Source organism: Grus americana, chromosome 1, assembly GCF_028858705.1.
Source record: "Grus americana isolate bGruAme1 chromosome 1, bGruAme1.mat, whole genome shotgun sequence".
Lineage (NCBI taxonomy): Eukaryota > Metazoa > Chordata > Aves > Gruiformes > Gruidae > Grus > Grus americana.
Window position 1 is genome coordinate 80,923,977 of NC_072852.1, and position 19,446 is coordinate 80,943,422.

General features: G+C 54.8%; 4 protein-coding genes across 4 annotated transcripts; all 4 read right to left on the bottom strand.

Annotated features, from left to right (window-relative positions):
* Positions 1-1,090: 1,090 nt before the first annotated feature.
* On the bottom strand, positions 1,091-2,338 carry LOC129195928 (probable G-protein coupled receptor 19). Its single transcript, XM_054802613.1, has one exon. It carries the CDS (start codon positions 2,333-2,335, stop codon positions 1,091-1,093), a length of 1,245 nt encoding a protein of 414 aa, XP_054658588.1. The 5' UTR covers positions 2,336-2,338.
* A 4,279-nt stretch (positions 2,339-6,617) lies between these two features.
* Positions 6,618-7,862, bottom strand: LOC129196203 (probable G-protein coupled receptor 19). The gene has a single exon (XM_054803278.1). It carries the CDS (start codon positions 7,860-7,862, stop codon positions 6,618-6,620), a length of 1,245 nt encoding a protein of 414 aa, XP_054659253.1.
* Positions 7,863-12,169: 4,307 nt separating this feature from the next.
* Positions 12,170-13,417, bottom strand: LOC129196181 (probable G-protein coupled receptor 19). Its single transcript, XM_054803185.1, has one exon. It carries the CDS (start codon positions 13,412-13,414, stop codon positions 12,170-12,172), a length of 1,245 nt encoding a protein of 414 aa, XP_054659160.1. The 5' UTR covers positions 13,415-13,417.
* A 4,151-nt stretch (positions 13,418-17,568) lies between these two features.
* Positions 17,569-18,937, bottom strand: LOC129195293 (probable G-protein coupled receptor 19). Its single transcript, XM_054801103.1, has one exon. It carries the CDS (start codon positions 18,935-18,937, stop codon positions 17,693-17,695), a length of 1,245 nt encoding a protein of 414 aa, XP_054657078.1. The 3' UTR covers positions 17,569-17,692.
* Between the last annotated feature and the right edge of the window lie 509 nt (positions 18,938-19,446).

Consider the following 19,446-nt stretch of genomic DNA (forward strand, 5'->3'; position numbering starts at 1 on the left):
CTCTCCCCGCCGTTCCCCGGCCGGCACAGCCGGTGCCGTTCCCATTCCCACCAGGAGCGAAGCTCTGCTTGGTCCCCTTGGGTTGTTTTCTCAGTGTGCTGGCGGAGAAAGAGCAGCAGGAGGCGGCTCCACCTGCAGCCGCAGCTCCCTGCCAGCTTGTCTGCTCTGGGATGGATGCCTGTTAGGGACCCATGCACACATGCGCCCGAGGAGGATGCTGCTAGGCATCCTGCAGAGCTCCTTTTCGTGCTCCTCTTTGGGAAAACCCACCACGATTTGCTGCCGCTGCCAGAGCCGTACGTCAGGAAGAGGGACTCAGGCCAGGGGATACACTAAATCGGACAGGAGAGGAGTCCCGGTGTGCCTGGTAGAGCCGTGAGCCCTTTTGATCAGCAAGGCTTCTCCCAGGCGGTGCCCACCACCCCTGGCGTCTGGGTGGGTGCACCAGGCTGGCTGTAGAAGCAGCTCGCCATAAGTCCCGGAGGGCAAGACCAAGGGGAGGACTTTTCTCAGGCAGTTTGGGCCACGAGACCTCTGGAGAGGCACAGCGCCCGAGATGCACAGGCGTTCAGCGCTGGCCTGATGCTGACCCCCCGGGGCAGTGGGAATTGTACCGCTCATGTCCGTGGGCTCAGAGTTATGCCTGCATTGCCCACGTACGGACATCTTCCCCCTGGGGTCTGAGCGAGCAGGAAAACCCCAGGGCAACAGTATTCACAGGGCTGTAACGAAAGGAAGTCTAGATGGCTTTGGGTGGATTTAGACACTTATGCATGCTGGCCAACGTGCGGTCATTGTAAACAGCAGTGGTTGCCCTTTCCCTTTTTCCCTACGTACTCATAGTGTAAGGGCTTTTCTGTTTTGGAACAAAGTTACGCTCGTGATTCAGGCAGAGTGGTTCCACAGAGTGGAACGTAACCGAAAGGAAAAGGACTGGACACATCAAAACCAACGCATTTAATAAAATAAAACATCTGTTTTTCTTCCCTAAAAGTTGCATTAAAACCCTGTAACTATACATTGGTTCAACACCGAGAGAAAGCTCCTTCTTGTGGGGGAACGTAGGAAATTTTCAAAGCAATGAATCCAACTAGACAGGTGCATTTGGGGGATTGGACTGAATAGGCCACGCAAGCTTTTTTTCCTTTGCTTCTCTGTTAAAAGCCTCATAGACGGAGTCTTTGGTGACCGTTTTGGCCGGAGCTGGAACTTCCGCGATCCCAACATGATTTTTCTTGGCTATCCTGGAACTGGTGGTGATGGTGTACGCGTTGTTTCTGTAGCATTTCATGGCGGACATGCAACAAATCTCTTCCACCCCTCTTCTGAAGTTGGCATTGTAGATGGAGTAGATGGTTGGCTTTGAGGCTGAAGAACTGAACGAGATCCAGGTGATGGCCAGGAAAACCAAGGAGCTTGTTCTGTAGTCTGTTTCCTGCGGGTGCCACAGCTGGACCACGTAAAAAGGGAGCCAGGACAGGAGAAACACCGAGTTTAACATCAGGAACATCTTGATGGTGTTCACCTTGGTTCTTGGGACAATATTCATCGTCCTCCTGACAGTCATGCCATCGGTGCCAAATCTCCAAATGTGCTTGATGACCCTCTGGTAGAAGAGCATAATGGCGATGGATGGGATCAGCAAGACCACCAAGAGGTGGATGATACTGTAGGCAGCTCCTTCCCAAGAAGTGGGGAGAAAGAAGTTGCAGTGGTCGTCGCTGTCGGAGCCATAGAAAAAGAAAGCCGGTGATGCCAATGCAGCCTCAAAGAGCCAAGAGGCCAGAATCATTTTCTTGGCTTTCTCTCGGGACACTTTGAAGCTCAGGGGGTAGACGATAGCGTAGAACCGATCCACGCATATGGAGAGGAGCACGTATATCTGGACGCCAGGGGTGAGGTACTGTATGTACCTTACCAGCTTGCACATCACGTTCCCCAGCGGCCACCTGCCATAGGTAAAGTGGAGCAGCACGAAGGGCACGCTTGCGACGCTGCTGAGAAGGTCTGCGCAAGCCATGGAGACGACAAAATAGTTGGTGGTGGATTGTGTCCTCCTGCTCCTGCGGATCACTAAGCAAACGAGGGAGTTTCCAAAGATGGAAACCAGCCACAACGCTCCCAAAACCATGCTGGCTACTGCAATTTCCCCCGGCCTCAGGTCATACTGCAAGACAGTGTGGTTCCTGCTTGAGCTGGGCCCTATGGCTGACTCTGTCATCTCGTAGCCAGCTGGAGGGTTGGAGGTTTCGGGGTCGCTCTTGTTCTGCAGCAGGAGCAGTAAAGTTGGGAGAAGAAAAGGACCGCTGCTGTTATCCATGCTGTGGGCAAACATGGCCACCTCTTTTGCTCAGGCTGCATGGAGAGAGGAGAAAAGAAGAGAAGAGAAGAGAAGAGAAGAGAGGTTATCTTTAACAAGTATGTGTGAAACACCTTCCTTAGCAATGAGAAGTACTTGTAAGTCGTTGTGTTGGGTTTGCATGGCAAGGTTTTGGTAGTGGGGGGGGGCTGCAGGGGTGGCTTCTGTGAGAAGCTGCTGGAAGCTCCCCCTGTGTCTGACAGAGCTAATGCCAGCCGGCTCCAAGATGGACCCGCCCCTGGCCAAGGCCAAGCCAATCAGCGCCTCTGTGATAACATAGTTAAGAAGGGAAAAACCAGCTAGAGAGAGCTTTTGCAGCCAGAGAGAGGAGTGAGAAGATGTAAGAAACTCTGCAGACACCCAGGTCAGCGCAGAAGGAGGGGGAGGAGGAGCTCCAGGCGCCGGAGCAGAGATCCCCCTGCAGCCCATGGTGAAGACCATGGTGAAGCAGGCTGTCCCCCTGCAGCCCATGGAGGGAGGATGAGGGGGTGTAGAGATTCCACCTGCAGCCCGTGGAGGACCCCACGCCGGAGCAGGTGGAGGCAGCTGAAGGAGGCTGTGGCCCGTGGGAAGCCCACGCTGGAGCAAGCTCCTGGCAGGACCTGTGGACCCGTGGAGAGAGGAGCCCACACCAGAGCAGGTTTGCTGGCAGGACTTGTGACCCCGTGGGGACCCCACGCCGGAGCAGTCTGCTCCTGAAGGTCTGCACCCCGTGGGAGAGACTGACGTTGGAGAAGTTTGTGAAGGACTGTCTCCCGTGAGAGGGACTCCATGCTGGAGCAGGGGTACGATGAGAGGAGCCCTCCCCCTGAGGACAAAGAAGCGGCAGAAACACCGTGTGATGAACTGACCGTAACCCCCATTCCCCGTCTCCCTGTGCCGCTGGGGGGGTGGGGGGGCGGAGGTTGGAGCCGGGAGTGAAGTTGAGCCCGGGAAGATGGGAGGGGTGGGGGGAGGTGTTTTAAGATTTGGTTTGATTTCTCATTGCTCTACTCTGTTTTGCTTAGTAATAAATGAGATGAATTTCCTCTCTCAGTTCAGTCTGTTTTGCTCGTGACGGTAGTTAGTGAGTGATGTCTGCCTGTCCTTCTCTCGACCCACAAGCTTTTTGTTATACCTCTTCTCCCCTGCCTAGTGAAGGAGGGGAGTGATAGAGCGGCTCTGGTGGGCACCTGGCCCCCAGCCAGGGTCAACCCACCACAGTCGTATACGTCCTACTGCAAGCAGATGATTTCAGAGAAAGGCTCAGAAATAGACAGCGAGACTCTCTGGTAGAGGAGAGGCCATTGAGTTTCATGCCGATTTTGATGAATGACCCGAGTCTTTGAGGACAGGCATTTCTGTCTTCTGAGAGATACCTGTCCCTTTCAGAGGTAGAGACTGTGGTGCAGGTTCACCAACACTGGTGACCTGCAGGCTGAGTGAGCGGAATATGCCCCACTCATCCCAGAAATGAGCCGTGCTTCCCAATGTCTGTGGAAGCTGCAAAAACCCAGACCCACTTCTCACTCGACGTTACATAAACCCATCCTGTAGACCGACAGAGGAGGTGTTTCCTTCACCGAGAGGTGGAATGGGGGGTAATATCTTCCACGCTCATAACATCTGCCTCAGGAAGGATGCTAGCAGCCCCAGCCTGCTCCCGTGCAGTCCTTAGTAACCTTGGTGTTACTGTCCCTAATATCCCTGAATCTTTTTGTTCTGGGTGTAATTTTGGAAGACCAGCCAGGTCTGGAATTTTTGAAGACAAGGCAGCACAGTGAGAGGACTGACTCCAGGCTGGGTGGGCGCTGCTCACCGTGAATCCTCCTCACGCCTTCCACAGTGAGGAAGTGTTCACCGAGAGCTGGCCATCGTATGCCTTTAAGAGTCTCTCCTGAACGCCAAGGCTGTCCCCGCATGCCCTTGCCTCCTTAGTTCCCTTCCCCGTCAAGGGCAGCGTTTCCCTCTGTCACCCTGAGAACAAGGTGGCACGACCCCCTCCCCACAAAACCTGCAGAAGATTTTTTTTTCTGCATGGCAGAGTTTTGATTTAGAAGGAAAACTCTGGAGGAAGAGGTCAATGGCCTCACGCAGCTGAGATGCGGGGGGATTCCCAGCAGCGGAGCCCCGGGCCGTGTCGGCTGAACTGTCACTAGGTGCGACTGGCGTCAGCTGTTGAGGAGGATCTCTGTGCGCCCGGGAGAAAACCCTGGGAGAGGGTCGACGTCCTTACCTTGGTCAGGGACCTCCCAAGCAGCAAGTCTGACCCTTCCCAGCTCCCAGCAGAGCCCGTCCTGCAGCGACCCGAGGGCTGTGCAGGTCTGTGGGTGACCCACGGGGCAACTGAAGGGTTGCCCTGAGCAACTGACACCAACACACAACACGGAGCCTCTGGCACAGCTGTGTCACGGGGAAGCCCTTGCTCAGCTCTGGGAAGGGACCCAGTCACCTTGTCGTGGCCTTGGGATGTGCCAAATTTCTGAGCTCATCAGTCCCCTGTGGACACGATCTTTAAGGTCCCTTGTAAGCCAAACCATTCGGAGACACGAGCTGTGGGTTTGCAGGGGTGCGGGCATTGCCAGATGAGTCCAAGCCCTGTTCTTTGTAAACACCAATGGCCCAGCTTACTGTCTCCCCTTTCTCCTGGTGCCGTCAAGGAGGTCCCCTTCTTTGCTCGCCAGACCCTTGCAGTCCTCCCTCCCCCTTTCTGTCCCCTGTACAGACATTGCCTTGCCTGGGCACTGAAAAAAACACAGAGCCTCCACAGCTCTGAGTCTGGCTAGTGAACGTCGCCACAGTGGGGAGCACAAGGCAAAAAAGGAGGCTAGAACTGACTTTAGAGGACGTTACGGCTCTGTGAGCTGCCAAACGGCTCGCTGTCAGACGGGGAGTGGTTGAAGTTGGGAGCCCTCGGTGTTTACCTCTCTGAAGCAGCACAGAGCAGTCGCCCAAGGTGGACTCTCCTTGCTTACTACACCCCCCCCCCCCCCAATGCTAAGACAATCAACGACCCGTCTGCCTTTTGGATGGTAGTTTCCACCTAGCCTGGATGTTGGAGCGACCTCTCTGTTTCTGAGCTAGCACTGAAGCACAGCTTCTGGGTCCTACCGGTGGTGGTACTCCATCCTCACGAGAGGAGCAGACACCACCGCCGTGGGGCGCAGCAGGGTGCAGAGGAGCCCCTGCCTCTCCCCACCGTTCCCCGGCCGGCACAGCCGGTGCCGTTCCCCTTCCCACCAGGAGCGAAGCTCTGCTTGGTCCCCTTGGGTTGTTTTCTCAGTGTGCTGGCGGAGAAAGAGCAGCAGGAGGCGGCTCCACCTGCAGCCGCAGCTCCCTGCCAGCTTGTCTGCTCTGGGATGGATGCCTGTTAGGGACCCATGCACACATGCGCCCGAGGAGGATGCTGCTAGGCATCCTGCAGAGCTCCTTTTGGTGCTCCTCTTTGGGAAAACCCACCACGATTTGCTGCCGCTGCCAGAGCCGTACCTCAGGAAGAGGGACTCAGGCCAGGGGATACACTAAATCGGACAGGAGAGGAGTCCCGGTGTGCCTGGTAGAGCCGTGAGCCCTTTTGATCAGCAAGGCTTCTCCCAGGCAGTGCCCACCACCCCTGGCGTCTGGGTGGGTGCACCAGGCTGGCTGTAGAAGCAGCTCGCCATAAGTCCCGGAGGGCAAGACCAAGGGGAGGACTTTTCTCAGGCAGTTTGGGCCACGAGACCTCTGGAGAGGCACAGCGCCCGAGATGCACAGGCGTTCAGCGCTGGCCTGATGCTGACCCCCCGGGGCAGTGGGAATTGTACCGCTCATGTCCGTGGGCTCAGAGTTATGCCTGCATTGCCCACGTACGGACATCTTCCCCCTGGGGTCTGAGCGAGCAGGAAAACCCCAGGGCAACAGTATTCACAGGGCTGTAACGAAAGGAAGTCTAGATGGCTTTGGGTGGATTTAGACACTTATGCATGCTGGCCAAGGTGCGGTCATTGTAAACAGCAGTGGTTGCCCTTTCCCTTTTTCCCTACGTACTCATAGTGTAAGGGCTTTTCTGTTTTGGAACAAAGTTACGCTCGTGATTCAGGCAGAGTGGTTCCACAGAGTGGAACGTAACCGAAAGGAAAAGGACTGGACACATCAAAACCAACGCATTTAATAAAATAAAACATCTGTTTTTCTTCCCTAAAAGTTGCATTAAAAACCTGTAACTATACATTGGTTCAACACCGAGAGAAAGCTCCTTCTTGTGCGGGAACGTAGGAAATTTTCAAAGCAATGAATCCGACTAGACAAATGTATTTGGGGGATTGGACTGAATAGGCCATGCAAGCTTTTTTTCCTTTGCTTCTCTGTTAAAAGCCTCATAGACGGAGTCTTTGGTGACCGTTTTGGCCGGAGCTGGAACTTCCGCGATCCCAACGTGATTTTTCTTGGCTATCCTGGAACTGGTGGTGATGGTGTACGCATTGCTTCTGTAGCATTTCATGGCGGACATGCAAAAAGTCTCTTTCATCCCTCTTCTGAAGTTGGCATTGTAGATGGAGTAGATGGTTGGCTTTGAGGCTGAAGAACTGAACGAGATCCAAGTGATGGCCAGGAAAACCAAGGAGCTTGTTCTGTAGTCTGTTTCCTGCGGGTGCCACAGCTGGACCACGTAAAAAGGGAGCCAGGACAGGAGAAACACCGAGTTTAACATCAGGAACATCTTGATGGTTTTCACCTTGGTTCTTGGGACAATATTCATTGTCCTCCTGACAGTCATGCCATCGGTGCCAAATCTCCAAATGTGCTTGATGACCCTCTGGTAGAAGAGCATAATGGCGATGGATGGGATCAGCAAGACCACCAAGAGGTGGATGATACTGTAGGCAGCTCCTTCCCAAGAAGTGGGGAGAAAGAAGTTGCAGTGGTCGTCGCTGTCGGAGCCATAGAAAAAGAAAGCCGGTGATGCCAATGCAGCCTCAAAGAGCCAAGAGGCCAGAATCATTTTCTTGGCTTTCTCTCGGGACACTTTGAAGCTCAGGGGGTAGACGATAGCGTAGAACCGATCCACGCATATGGAGAGGAGCACGTACATCTGGACGCCAGGGGTGAGGTACTGTATGTACCTTACCAGCTTGCACATCATGTTCCCCAGCGGCCACCTGCCATAGGTAAAGTGGAGCAGCACGAAGGGCACGCTTGCGACGCTGCTGAGAAGGTCTGCGCAAGCCATGGAGACGACAAAATAGTTGGTGGTGGATTGTGTCCTCCTGCTCCTGCGGATCACTAAGCAAACGAGGGAGTTTCCAAAGATGGAAACCAGCCACAACGCTCCCAAAACCATGCTGGCTACTGCAATTTCCCCCGGCCTCAGGTCATACTGCAAGACAGTGTGGTTCCTGCTTGAGCTGGGCCCTATGGCTGACTCTGTCATCTCGTAGCCAGCTGGAGGGTTGGAGGTTTTGGGGTCGCTCTTGTTCTGCAGCAGGAGCAGTAAAGTTGGGAGAAGAAAAGGACCGCTGCTGTTATCCATGCTGTGGGCAAACATGGCCACCTCTTTTGCTCAGGCTGCATGGAGAGAGAAGAAAAGAAGAGAAGAGAAGAGAAGAGAAGAGAAGAGAAGAGAAGAGAAGAGAAGAGAGGTTATCTTTAACAAGTATGTGTGAAACACCTTCCTTAGCAATGAGAAGTACTTGTAAGTCGTTGTGTTGGGTTTGCATGGCAAGGTTTTGGTAGTGGGGGGGGGCTGCAGGGGTGGCTTCTGTGAGAAGCTGCTGGAAGCTTCCCCTGTGTCTGACAGAGCTAATGCCAGCCGGCTCCAAGATGGACCCGCCCCTGGCCAAGGCCAAGCCAATCAGCGCCTCTGTGATAACATAGTTAAGAAGGGAAAAACCAGTTAGAGAGAGCTTTTGCAGCCAGAGAGAGGAGTGAGAAGATGCAAGAAACTCTGCAGACACCCAGGTCAGCGCAGAAGGAGGGGGAGGAGGAGCTCCAGGCGCCGGAGCAGAGATCCCCCTGCAGCCCATGGTGAAGACCATGGTGAAGCAGGCTGTCCCCCTGCAGCCCATGGAGGGAGGATGAGGGGGTGTAGAGATTCCACCTGCAGCCCGTGGAGGACCCCACGCCGGAGCAGGTGGAGGCAGCTGAAGGAGGCTGTGGCCCGTGGGAAGCCCACGCTGGAGCAAGCTCCTGGCAGGACCTGTGGACCCGTGGAGAGAGGAGCCCACACCAGAGCAGGTTTGCTGGCAGGACTTGTGACCCCGTGGGGACCCCACGCCGGAGCAGTCTGCTCCTGAAGGTCTGCACCCCGTGGGAGAGACTGACGTTGGAGAAGTTTGTGAAGGACTGTCTCCCGTGAGAGGGACTCCATGCTGGAGCAGGGGTACGATGAGAGGAGCCCTCCCCCTGAGGACAAAGAAGCGGCAGAAACACCGTGTGATGAACTGACCGTAACCCCCATTCCCCGTCTCCCTGTGCCGCTGGGGGGGTGGGGGGGCGGAGGTTGGAGCCGGGAGTGAAGTTGAGCCCGGGAAGATGGGAGGGGTGGGGGGAGGTGTTTTAAGATTTGGTTTGATTTCTCATTGCTCTACTCTGTTTTGCTTAGTAATAAATGAGATGAATTTCCTCTCTCAGTTCAGTCTGTTTTGCTCGTGACGGTAGTTAGTGAGTGATGTCTGCCTGTCCTTCTCTCGACCCACAAGCTTTTTGTTATACCTCTTCTCCCCTGCCTAGTGAAGGAGGGGAGTGATAGAGCGGCTCTGGTGGGCACCTGGCCCCCAGCCAGGGTCAACCCACCACAGTCGTATACGTCCTACTGCAAGCAGATGATTTCAGAGAAAGGCTCAGAAATAGACAGCGAGACTCTCTGGTAGAGGAGAGGCCATTGAGTTTCATGCCGATTTTGATGAATGACCCGAGTCTTTGAGGACAGGCATTTCTGTCTTCTGAGAGATACCTGTCCCTTTCAGAGGTAGAGACTGTGGTGCAGGTTCACCAACACTGGTGACCTGCAGGCTGAGTGAGCGGAATATGCCCCACTCATCCCAGAAATGAGCCGTGCTTCCCAATGTCTGTGGAAGCTGCAAAAACCCAGACCCACTTCTCACTCGACGTTACATAAACCCATCCTGTAGACCGACAGAGGAGGTGTTTCCTTCACCGAGAGGTGGAATGGGGGGTAATATCTTCCACGCTCATAACATCTGCCTCAGGAAGGATGCTAGCAGCCCCAGCCTGCTCCCGTGCAGTCCTTAGTAACCTTGGTGTTACTGTCCCTAATATCCCTGAATCTTTTTGTTCTGGGTGTAATTTTGGAAGACCAGCCAGGTCTGGAATTTTTGAAGACAAGGCAGCACAGCGAGAGGACTGACTCCAGGCTGGGTGGGCGCTGCTCACCGTGAATCCTCCTCACGCCTTCCACAGTGAGGAAGTGTTCACCGAGAGCTGGCCATCGTATGCCTTTAAGAGTCTCTCCTGAACGCCAAGGCTGTCCCCGCATGCCCTTGCCTCCTTAGTTCCCTTCCCCGTCAAGGGCAGCGTTTCCCTCTGTCACCCTGAGAACAAGGTGGCACGACCCCCTCCCCACAAAACCTGCAGAAGATTTTTTTTTCTGCATGGCAGAGTTTTGATTTAGAAGGAAAACTCTGGAGGAAGAGGTCAATGGCCTCACGCAGCTGAGATGCGGGGGGATTCCCAGCAGCGGAGCCCCGGGCCGTGTCGGCTGAACTGTCACTAGGTGCGACTGGCGTCAGCTGTTGAGGAGGATCTCTGTGCGCCCGGGAGAAAACCCTGGGAGAGGGTCGACGTCCTTACCTTGGTCAGGGACCTCCCAAGCAGCAAGTCTGACCCTTCCCAGCTCCCAGCAGAGCCCGTCCTGCAGCGACCCGAGGGCTGTGCAGGTCTGTGGGTGACCCACGGGGCAACTGAAGGGTTGCCCTGAGCAACTGACACCAACACACAACACGGAGCCTCTGGCACAGCTGTGTCACGGGGAAGCCCTTGCTCAGCTCTGGGAAGGGACCCAGTCACCTTGTCGTGGCCTTGGGATGTGCCAAATTTCTGAGCTCATCAGTCCCCTGTGGACACGATCTTTAAGGTCCCTTGTAAGCCAAACCATTCGGAGACACGAGCTGTGGGTTTGCAGGGGTGCGGGCATTGCCAGATGAGTCCAAGCCCTGTTCTTTGTAAACACCAATGGCCCAGCTTACTGTCTCCCCTTTCTCCTGGTGCCGTCAAGGAGGTCCCCTTCTTTGCTCGCCAGACCCTTGCAGTCCTCCCTCCCCCTTTCTGTCCCCTGTACAGACATTGCCTTGCCTGGGCACTGAAAAAAACACAGAGCCTCCACAGCTCTGAGTCTGGCTAGTGAACGTCGCCACAGTGGGGAGCACAAGGCAAAAAAGGAGGCTAGAACTGACTTTAGAGGACGTTACGGCTCTGTGAGCTGCCAAACGGCTCGCTGTCAGACGGGGAGTGGTTGAAGTTGGGAGCCCTCGGTGTTTACCTCTCTGAAGCAGCACAGAGCAGTCGCCCAAGGTGGACTCTCCTTGCTTACTACACCCCCCCCACCCCCAATGCTAAGACAATCAACGACCCGTCTGCCTTTTGGATGGTAGTTTCCACCTAGCCTGGATGTTGGAGCGACCTCTCTGTTTCTGAGCTAGCACTGAAGCACAGCTTCTGGGTCCTACCGGTGGTGGTACTCCATCCTCACGAGAGGAGCAGACACCACCGCCGTGGGGCGCAGCAGGGTGCAGAGGAGCCCCTGCCTCTCCCCACCGTTCCCCGGCCGGCACAGCCGGTGCCGTTCCCCTTCCCACCAGGAGCGAAGCTCTGCTTGGTCCCCTTGGGTTGTTTTCTCAGTGTGCTGGCGGAGAAAGAGCAGCAGGAGGCGGCTCCACCTGCAGCCGCAGCTCCCTGCCAGCTTGTCTGCTCTGGGATGGATGCCTGTTAGGGACCCATGCACACATGCGCCCGAGGAGGATGCTGCTAGGCATCCTGCAGAGCTCCTTTTGGTGCTCCTCTTTGGGAAAACCCACCACGATTTGCTGCCGCTGCCAGAGCCGTACCTCAGGAAGAGGGACTCAGGCCAGGGGATACACTAAATCGGACAGGAGAGGAGTCCCGGTGTGCCTGGTAGAGCCGTGAGCCCTTTTGATCAGCAAGGCTTCTCCCAGGCAGTGCCCACCACCCCTGGCGTCTGGGTGGGTGCACCAGGCTGGCTGTAGAAGCAGCTCGCCATAAGTCCCGGAGGGCAAGACCAAGGGGAGGACTTTTCTCAGGCAGTTTGGGCCACGAGACCTCTGGAGAGGCACAGCGCCCGAGATGCACAGGCGTTCAGCGCTGGCCTGATGCTGACCCCCCGGGGCAGTGGGAATTGTACCGCTCATGTCCGTGGGCTCAGAGTTATGCCTGCATTGCCCACGTACGGACATCTTCCCCCTGGGGTCTGAGCGAGCAGGAAAACCCCAGGGCAACAGTATTCACAGGGCTGTAACGAAAGGAAGTCTAGATGGCTTTGGGTGCATTTAGACACTTATGCATGCTGGCCAAGGTGCGGTCATTGTAAACAGCAGTGGTTGCCCTTTCCCTTTTTCCCTACGTACTCATAGTGTAAGGGCTTTTCTGTTTTGGAACAAAGTTACGCTCGTGATTCAGGCAGAGTGGTTCCACAGAGTGGAACGTAACCGAAAGGAAAAGGACTGGACACATCAAAACCAACGCATTTAATAAAATAAAACATCTGTTTTTCTTCCCTAAAAGTTGCATTAAAAACCTGTAACTATACATTGGTTCAACACCGAGAGAAAGCTCCTTCTTGTGCGGGAACGTAGGAAATTTTCAAAGCAATGAATCCGACTAGACAAATGTATTTGGGAGATTGGACTGAATAGGCCATGCAAGCTTTTTTTCCTTTGCTTCTCTGTTAAAAGCCTCATAGACGGAGTCTTTGGTGACCGTTTTGGCCGGAGCTGGAACTTCCGCGATCCCAACGTGATTTTTCTTGGCTATCCTGGAACTGGTGGTGATGGTGTACGCATTGCTTCTGTAGCATTTCATGGCGGACATGCAAAAAGTCTCTTTCATCCCTCTTCTGAAGTTGGCATTGTAGATGGAGTAGATGGTTGGCTTTGAGGCTGAAGAACTGAACGAGATCCAAGTGATGGCCAGGAAAACCAAGGAGCTTGTTCTGTAGTCTGTTTCCTGCGGGTGCCACAGCTGGACCACGTAAAAAGGGAGCCAGGACAGGAGAAACACCGAGTTTAACATCAGGAACATCTTGATGGTTTTCACCTTGGTTCTTGGGACAATATTCATTGTCCTCCTGACAGTCATGCCATCGGTGCCAAATCTCCAAATGTGCTTGATGACCTTCTGGTAGAAGAGCATAATGGCGATGGATGGGATCAGCAAGACCACCAAGAGGTGGATGATACTGTAGGCAGCTCCTTCCCAAGAAGTGGGGAGAAAGAAGTTGCAGTGGTCGTCGCTGTCGGAGCCATAGAAAAAGAAAGCCGGTGATGCCAATGCAGCCTCAAAGAGCCAAGAGGCCAGAATCATTTTCTTGGCTTTCTCTCGGGACACTTTGAAGCTCAGGGGGTAGACGATAGTGTAGAACCGATCCACGCATATGGAGAGGAGCACGTATATCTGGACGCCAGGGGTGAGGTACTGTATGTACCTTACCAGCTTGCACATCACGTTCCCCAGCGGCCACCTGCCATAGGTAAAGTGGAGCAGCACGAAGGGCACGCTTGCGACGCTGCTGAGAAGGTCTGCGCAAGCCATGGAGACGACAAAATAGTTGGTGGTGGATTGTGTCCTCCTGCTCCTGCGGATCACTAAGCAAACGAGGGAGTTTCCAAAGATGGAAACCAGCCACAACGCTCCCAAAACCATGCTGGCTACTGCAATTTCCCCCGGCCTCAGGTCATACTGCAAGACAGTGTGGTTCCTGCTTGAGCTGGGCCCTATGGCTGACTCTGTCATCTCGTAGCCAGCTGGAGGGTTGGAGGTTTCGGGGTCGCTCTTGTTCTGCAGCAGGAGCAGTAAAGTTGGGAGAAGAAAAGGACCGCTGCTGTTATCCATGCTGTGGGCAAACATGGCCACCTCTTTTGCTCAGGCTGCATGGAGAGAGGAGAAAAGAAGAGAAGAGAAGAGAAGAGAGGTTATCTTTAACAAGTATGTGTGAAACACCTTCCTTAGCAATGAGAAGTACTTGTAAGTCGTTGTGTTGGGTTTGCATGGCAAGGTTTTGGTAGTGGGGGGGGGCTGCAGGGGTGGCTTCTGTGAGAAGCTGCTGGAAGCTCCCCCTGTGTCTGACAGAGCTAATGCCAGCCGGCTCCAAGATGGACCCGCCCCTGGCCAAGGCCAAGCCAATCAGCGCCTCTGTGATAACATAGTTAAGAAGGGAAAAACCAGTTAGAGAGAGCTTTTGCAGCCAGAGAGAGGAGTGAGAAGATGCAAGAAACTCTGCAGACACCCAGGTCAGCGCAGAAGGAGGGGGAGGAGGAGCTCCAGGCGCCGGAGCAGAGATCCCCCTGCAGCCCATGGTGAAGACCATGGTGAAGCAGGCTGTCCCCCTGCAGCCCATGGAGGGAGGATGAGGGGGTGTAGAGATTCCACCTGCAGCCCGTGGAGGACCCCACGCCGGAGCAGGTGGAGGCAGCTGAAGGAGGCTGTGGCCCGTGGGAAGCCCACGCTGGAGCAAGCTCCTGGCAGGACCTGTGGACCCGTGGAGAGAGGAGCCCACACCAGAGCAGGTTTGCTGGCAGGACTTGTGACCCCGTGGGGACCCCACGCCGGAGCAGTCTGCTCCTGAAGGTCTGCACCCCGTGGGAGAGACTGACATTGGAGAAGTTTGTGAAGGACTGTCTCCCGTGAGAGGGACTCCATGCTGGAGCAGGGGTACGATGAGAGGAGCCCTCCCCCTGAGGACAAAGAAGCGGCAGAAACACCGTGTGATGAACTGACCGTAACCCCCATTCCCCGTCCCCCTGTGCCGCTGGGGGGGTGGGGGGGCGGAGGTTGGAGCCGGGAGTGAAGTTGAGCCCGGGAAGATGGGAGGGGTGGGGGGAGGTGTTTTAAGATTTGGTTTGATTTCTCATTGCTCTACTCTGTTTTGCTTAGTAATAAATGAGATGAATTTCCTCTCTCAGTTCAGTCTGTTTTGCTCGTGATGGTAGTTAGTGAGTGATGTCTGCCTGTCCTTCTCTCGACCCACAAGCTTTTTGTTATACCTCTTCTCCCCTGCCTAGTGAAGGAGGGGAGTGATAGAGCGGCTCTGGTGGGCACCTGGCCCCCAGCCAGGGTCAACCCACCACAGTCGTATACGTCCTACTGCAAGCAGATGATTTCAGAGAAAGGCTCAGAAATAGACAGCGAGACTCTCTGGTAGAGGAGAGGCCATTGAGTTTCATGCCGATTTTGATGAATGACCCGAGTCTTTGAGGACAGGCATTTCTGTCTTCTGAGAGATACCTGTCCCTTTCAGAGGTAGAGACTGTGGTGCAGGTTCACCAACACTGGTGACCTGCAGGCTGAGTGAGCGGAATATGCCCCACTCATCCCAGAAATGAGCCGTGCTTCCCAATGTCTGTGGAAGCTGCAAAAACCCAGACCCACTTCTCACTCGACGTTACATAAACCCATCCTGTAGACCGACAGAGGAGGTGTTTCCTTCACCGAGAGGTGGAATGGGGGGTAATATCTTCCACGCTCATAACATCTGCCTCAGGAAGGATGCTAGCAGCCCCAGCCTGCTCCCGTGCAGTCCTTAGTAACCTTGGTGTTACTGTCCCTAATATCCCTGAATCTTTTTGTTCTGGGTGTAATTTTGGAAGACCAGCCAGGTCTGGAATTTTTGAAGACAAGGCAGCACAGCGAGAGGACTGACTCCAGGCTGGGTGGGCGCTGCTCACCGTGAATCCTCCTCACGCCTTCCACAGTGAGGAAGTGTTCACCGAGAGCTGGCCATCGTATGCCTTTAAGAGTCTCTCCTGAACGCCAAGGCTGTCCCCGCATGCCCTTGCCTCCTTAGTTCCCTTCCCCGTCAAGGGCAGCGTTTCCCTCTGTCACCCTGAGAACAAGGTGGCACGACCCCCTCCCCACAAAACCTGCAGAAGATTTTTTTTTCTGCATGGCAGAGTTTTGATTTAGAAGGAAAACTCTGGAGGAAGAGGTCAATGGCCTCACGCAGCTGAGATGCGGGGGGATTCCCAGCAGCGGAGCCCCGGGCCGTGTCGGCTGAACTGTCACTAGGTGCGACTGGCGTCAGCTGTTGAGGAGGATCTCTGTGTGCCCGGGAGAAAACCCTGGGAGAGGGTCGACGTCCTTACCTTGGTCAGGGACCTCCCAAGCAGCAAGTCTGACCCTTCCCAGCTCCCAGCAGAGCCCGTCCTGCAGCGACCCGAGGGCTGTGCAGGTCTGTGGGTGACCCACGGGGCAACTGAAGGGTTGCCCTGAGCAACTGACACCAACACACAACACGGAGCCTCTGGCACAGCTGTGTCACGGGGAAGCCCTTGCTCAGCTCTGGGAAGGGACCCAGTCACCTTGTCGTGGCCTTGGGATGTGCCAAATTTCTGAGCTCATCAGTCCCCTGTGGACACGATCTTTAAGGTCCCTTGTAAGCCAAACCATTCGGAGACACGAGCTGTGGGTTTGCAGGGGTCCGGGCATTGCCAGATGAGTCCAAGCCCTGTTCTTTGTAAACACCAATGGCCCAGCTTACTGTCTCCCCTTTCTCCTGGTGCCGTCAAGGAGGTCCCCTTCTTTGCTCGCCAGACCCTTGCAGTCCTCCCTCCCCCTTTCTGTCCCCTGTACAGACATTGCCTTGCCTGGGCACTGAAAAAAACACAGAGCCTCCACAGCTCTGAGTCTGGCTAGTGAACGTCGCCACAGTGGGGAGCACAAGGCAAAAAAGGAGGCTAGAACTGACTTTAGAGGACGTTACGGCTCTGTGAGCTGCCAAACGGCTCGCTGTCAGACGGGGAGTGCTTGAAGTTGGGAGCCCTCGGTGTTTACCTCTCTGAAGCAGCACAGAGCAGTCGCCCAAGGTGGACTCTCCTTGCTTACTACACCCCCCCCCCCCCCAATGCTAAGACAATCAACGACCCGTCTGCCTTTTGGATGGTAGTTTCCACCTAGCCTGGATGCTGGAGCGACCTCTCTGTTTCTGAGCTAGCACTGAAGCACAGCTTCTGGGTCCTACCGGTGGTGGTACTCCATCCTCACGAGAGGAGCAGACACCACCGCCGTGGGGCGCAGCGGGGTGCAGAGGAGCCCCTGCCTCTCCCCGTCGTTCCCCGGCCGGCACAGCCGGTGCCGTTCCCCTTCCCACCAGGAGCGAAGCTCTGCTTGGTCCCCTTGGGTTGTTTTCTCAGTGTGCTGGCGGAGAAAGAGCAGCAGGAGGCGGCTCCACCTGCAGCCGCAGCTCCCTGCCAGCTTGTCTGCTCTGGGATGGATGCCTGTTAGGGACCCATGCACACATGCGCCCGAGGAGGATGCTGCTAGGCATCCTGCAGAGCTCCTTTTCGTGCTCCTCTTTGGGAAAACCCACCACGATTTGCTGCCGCTGCCAGAGCCGTACGTCAGGAAGAGGGACTCAGGCCAGGGGATACACTAAATCGGACAGGAGAGGAGTCCCGGTGTGCCTGGTAGAGCCGTGAGCCCTTTTGATCAGCAAGGCTTCTCCCAGGCGGTGCCCACCACCCCTGGCGTCTGGGTGGGTGCACCAGGCTGGCTGTAGAAGCAGCTCGCCATAAGTCCCGGAGGGCAAGACCAAGGGGAGGACTTTTCTCAGGCAGTTTGGGCCACGAGACCTCTGGAGAGGCACAGCGCCCGAGATGCACAGGCGTTCAGCGCTGGCCTGATGCTGACCCCCCCGGGGCAGTGGGAATTGTACCGCTCATGTCCGTGGGCTCAGAGTTATGCCTGCATTGCCCACGTACGGACATCTTCCCCCTGGGGTCTGAGCGAGCAGGAAAACCCCAGGGCAACAGTATTCACAGGGCTGTAACGAAAGGAAGTCTAGATGGCTTTGGGTGGATTTAGACACTTATGCATGCTGGCCAAGGTGCGGTCATTGTAAACAGCAGTGGTTGCCCTTTCCCTTTTTCCCTACGTACTCATAGTGTAAGGGCTTTTCTGTTTTGGAACAAAGTTACGCTCGTGATTCAGGCAGAGTGGTTCCACAGAGTGGAACGTAACCGAAAGGAAAAGGACTGGACACATCAAAACCAACGCATTTAATAAAATAAAACATCTGTTTTTCTTCCCTAAAAGTTGCATTAAAAACCTGTAACTATACATTGGTTCAACACCGAGAGAAAGCTCCTTCTTGTGCGGGAACGTAGGAAATTTTCAAAGCAATGAATCCGACTAGACAAATGTATTTGGGGGATTGGACTGAATAGGCCACGCAAGCTTTTTTTCCTTTGCTTCTCTGTTAAAAGCCTCATAGACGGAGTCTTTGGTGACCGTTTTGGCCGGAGCTGGAACTTCCGCGATCCCAACGTGATTTTTCTTGGCTATCCTGGAACTGGTGGTGATGGTGTACGCATTGCTTCTGTAGCATTTCATGGCGGACATGCAAAAAGTCTCTTTCATCCCTCTTCTGAAGTTGGCATTGTAGATGGAGTAGATGGTTGGCTTTGAGGCTGAAGAACTGAACGAGATCCAGGTGATGGCCAGGAAAACCAAGGAGCTTGTTCTGTAGTCTGTTTCCTGCGGGTGCCACAGCTGGACCACGTAAAAAGGGAGCCAGGACAGGAGAAACACCGAGTTTAACATCAGGAACATCTTGATGGTGTTCACCTTGGTTCTTGGGACAATATTCATCGTCCTCCTGACAGTCATGCCATCGGTGCCTATTCTCCAAATGTGCTTGATGACCTTCTGGTAGAAGAGCATAATGGCGATGGATGGGATCAGCAAGACCACCAAGAGGTGGATGATACTGTAGGCAGCTCCTTCCCAAGAAGTGGGGAGAAAGAAGTTGCAGTGGTCGTCGCTGTCGGAGCCATAGAAAAAGAAAGCCGGTGATGCCAATGCAGCCTCAAAGAGCCAAGAGGCCAGAATCATTTTCTTGGCTTTCTCTCGGGACACTGTGAAGCTCAGGGGGTAGACGATAGCGTAGAACCGATCCACGCATATGGAGAGGAGCACGTACATCTGGACGCCAGGGGTGAGGTACTGTATGTACCTTACCAGCTTGCACATCACGTTCCCCAGCGGCCACCTGCCATAGGTAAAGTGGAGCAGCACGAAGGGCACGCTTGCGACGCTGCTGAGAAGGTCTGCGCAAGCCACGGAGACAACAAAATAGTTGGTGGTGGATTGTATCCTCCTGCTCCTGCGGATCACTAAGCAAACGAGGGAGTTTCCAAAGATGGAAACCAGCCACAACGCTCCCAAAACCATGCTGGCTACTGCAATTTCCCCCGGCCTCAGGTCATACTGCAAGACAGTGTGGTTCCTGCTTGAGCTGGGCCCTATGGCTGACTCTGTCATCTCATAGCCAGCTGGAGGGTTGGAGGTTTCGGGGTCGCTCTTGTTCTGCAGCAGGAGCAGTAAAGTTGGGAGAAGAAAAGGACCGCTGCTGTTATCCATGCTGTGGGCAAACATGGCCACCTCTTTTGCTCAGGCTGCATGGAGAGAGGAGAAAAGAAGAGAAGAGAAGAGAAGAGAGGTTATCTTTAACAAGTATGTGTGAAACACCTTCCTTAGCAATGAGAAGTACTTGTAAGTCGTTGTGTTGGGTTTGCATGGCAAGGTTTTGGTAGTGGGGGGGGGCTGCAGGGGTGGCTTCTGTGAGAAGCTGCTGGAAGCTCCCCCTGTGTCTGACAGAGCTAATGCCAGCCGGCTCCAAGATGGACCCGCCCCTGGCCAAGGCCAAGCCAATCAGCGCCTCTGTGATAACATAGTTAAGAAGGGAAAAACCAGTTAGAGAGAGCTTTTGCAGCCAGAGAGAGGAGTGAGAAGATGCAAGAAACTCTGCAGACACCCAGGTCAGCGCAGAAGGAGGGGGAGGAGGAGCTCCAGGCGCCGGAGCAGAGATCCCCCTGCAGCCCATGGTGAAGACCATGGTGAAGCAGGCTGTCCCCCTGCAGCCCATGGAGGGAGGATGAGGGGGT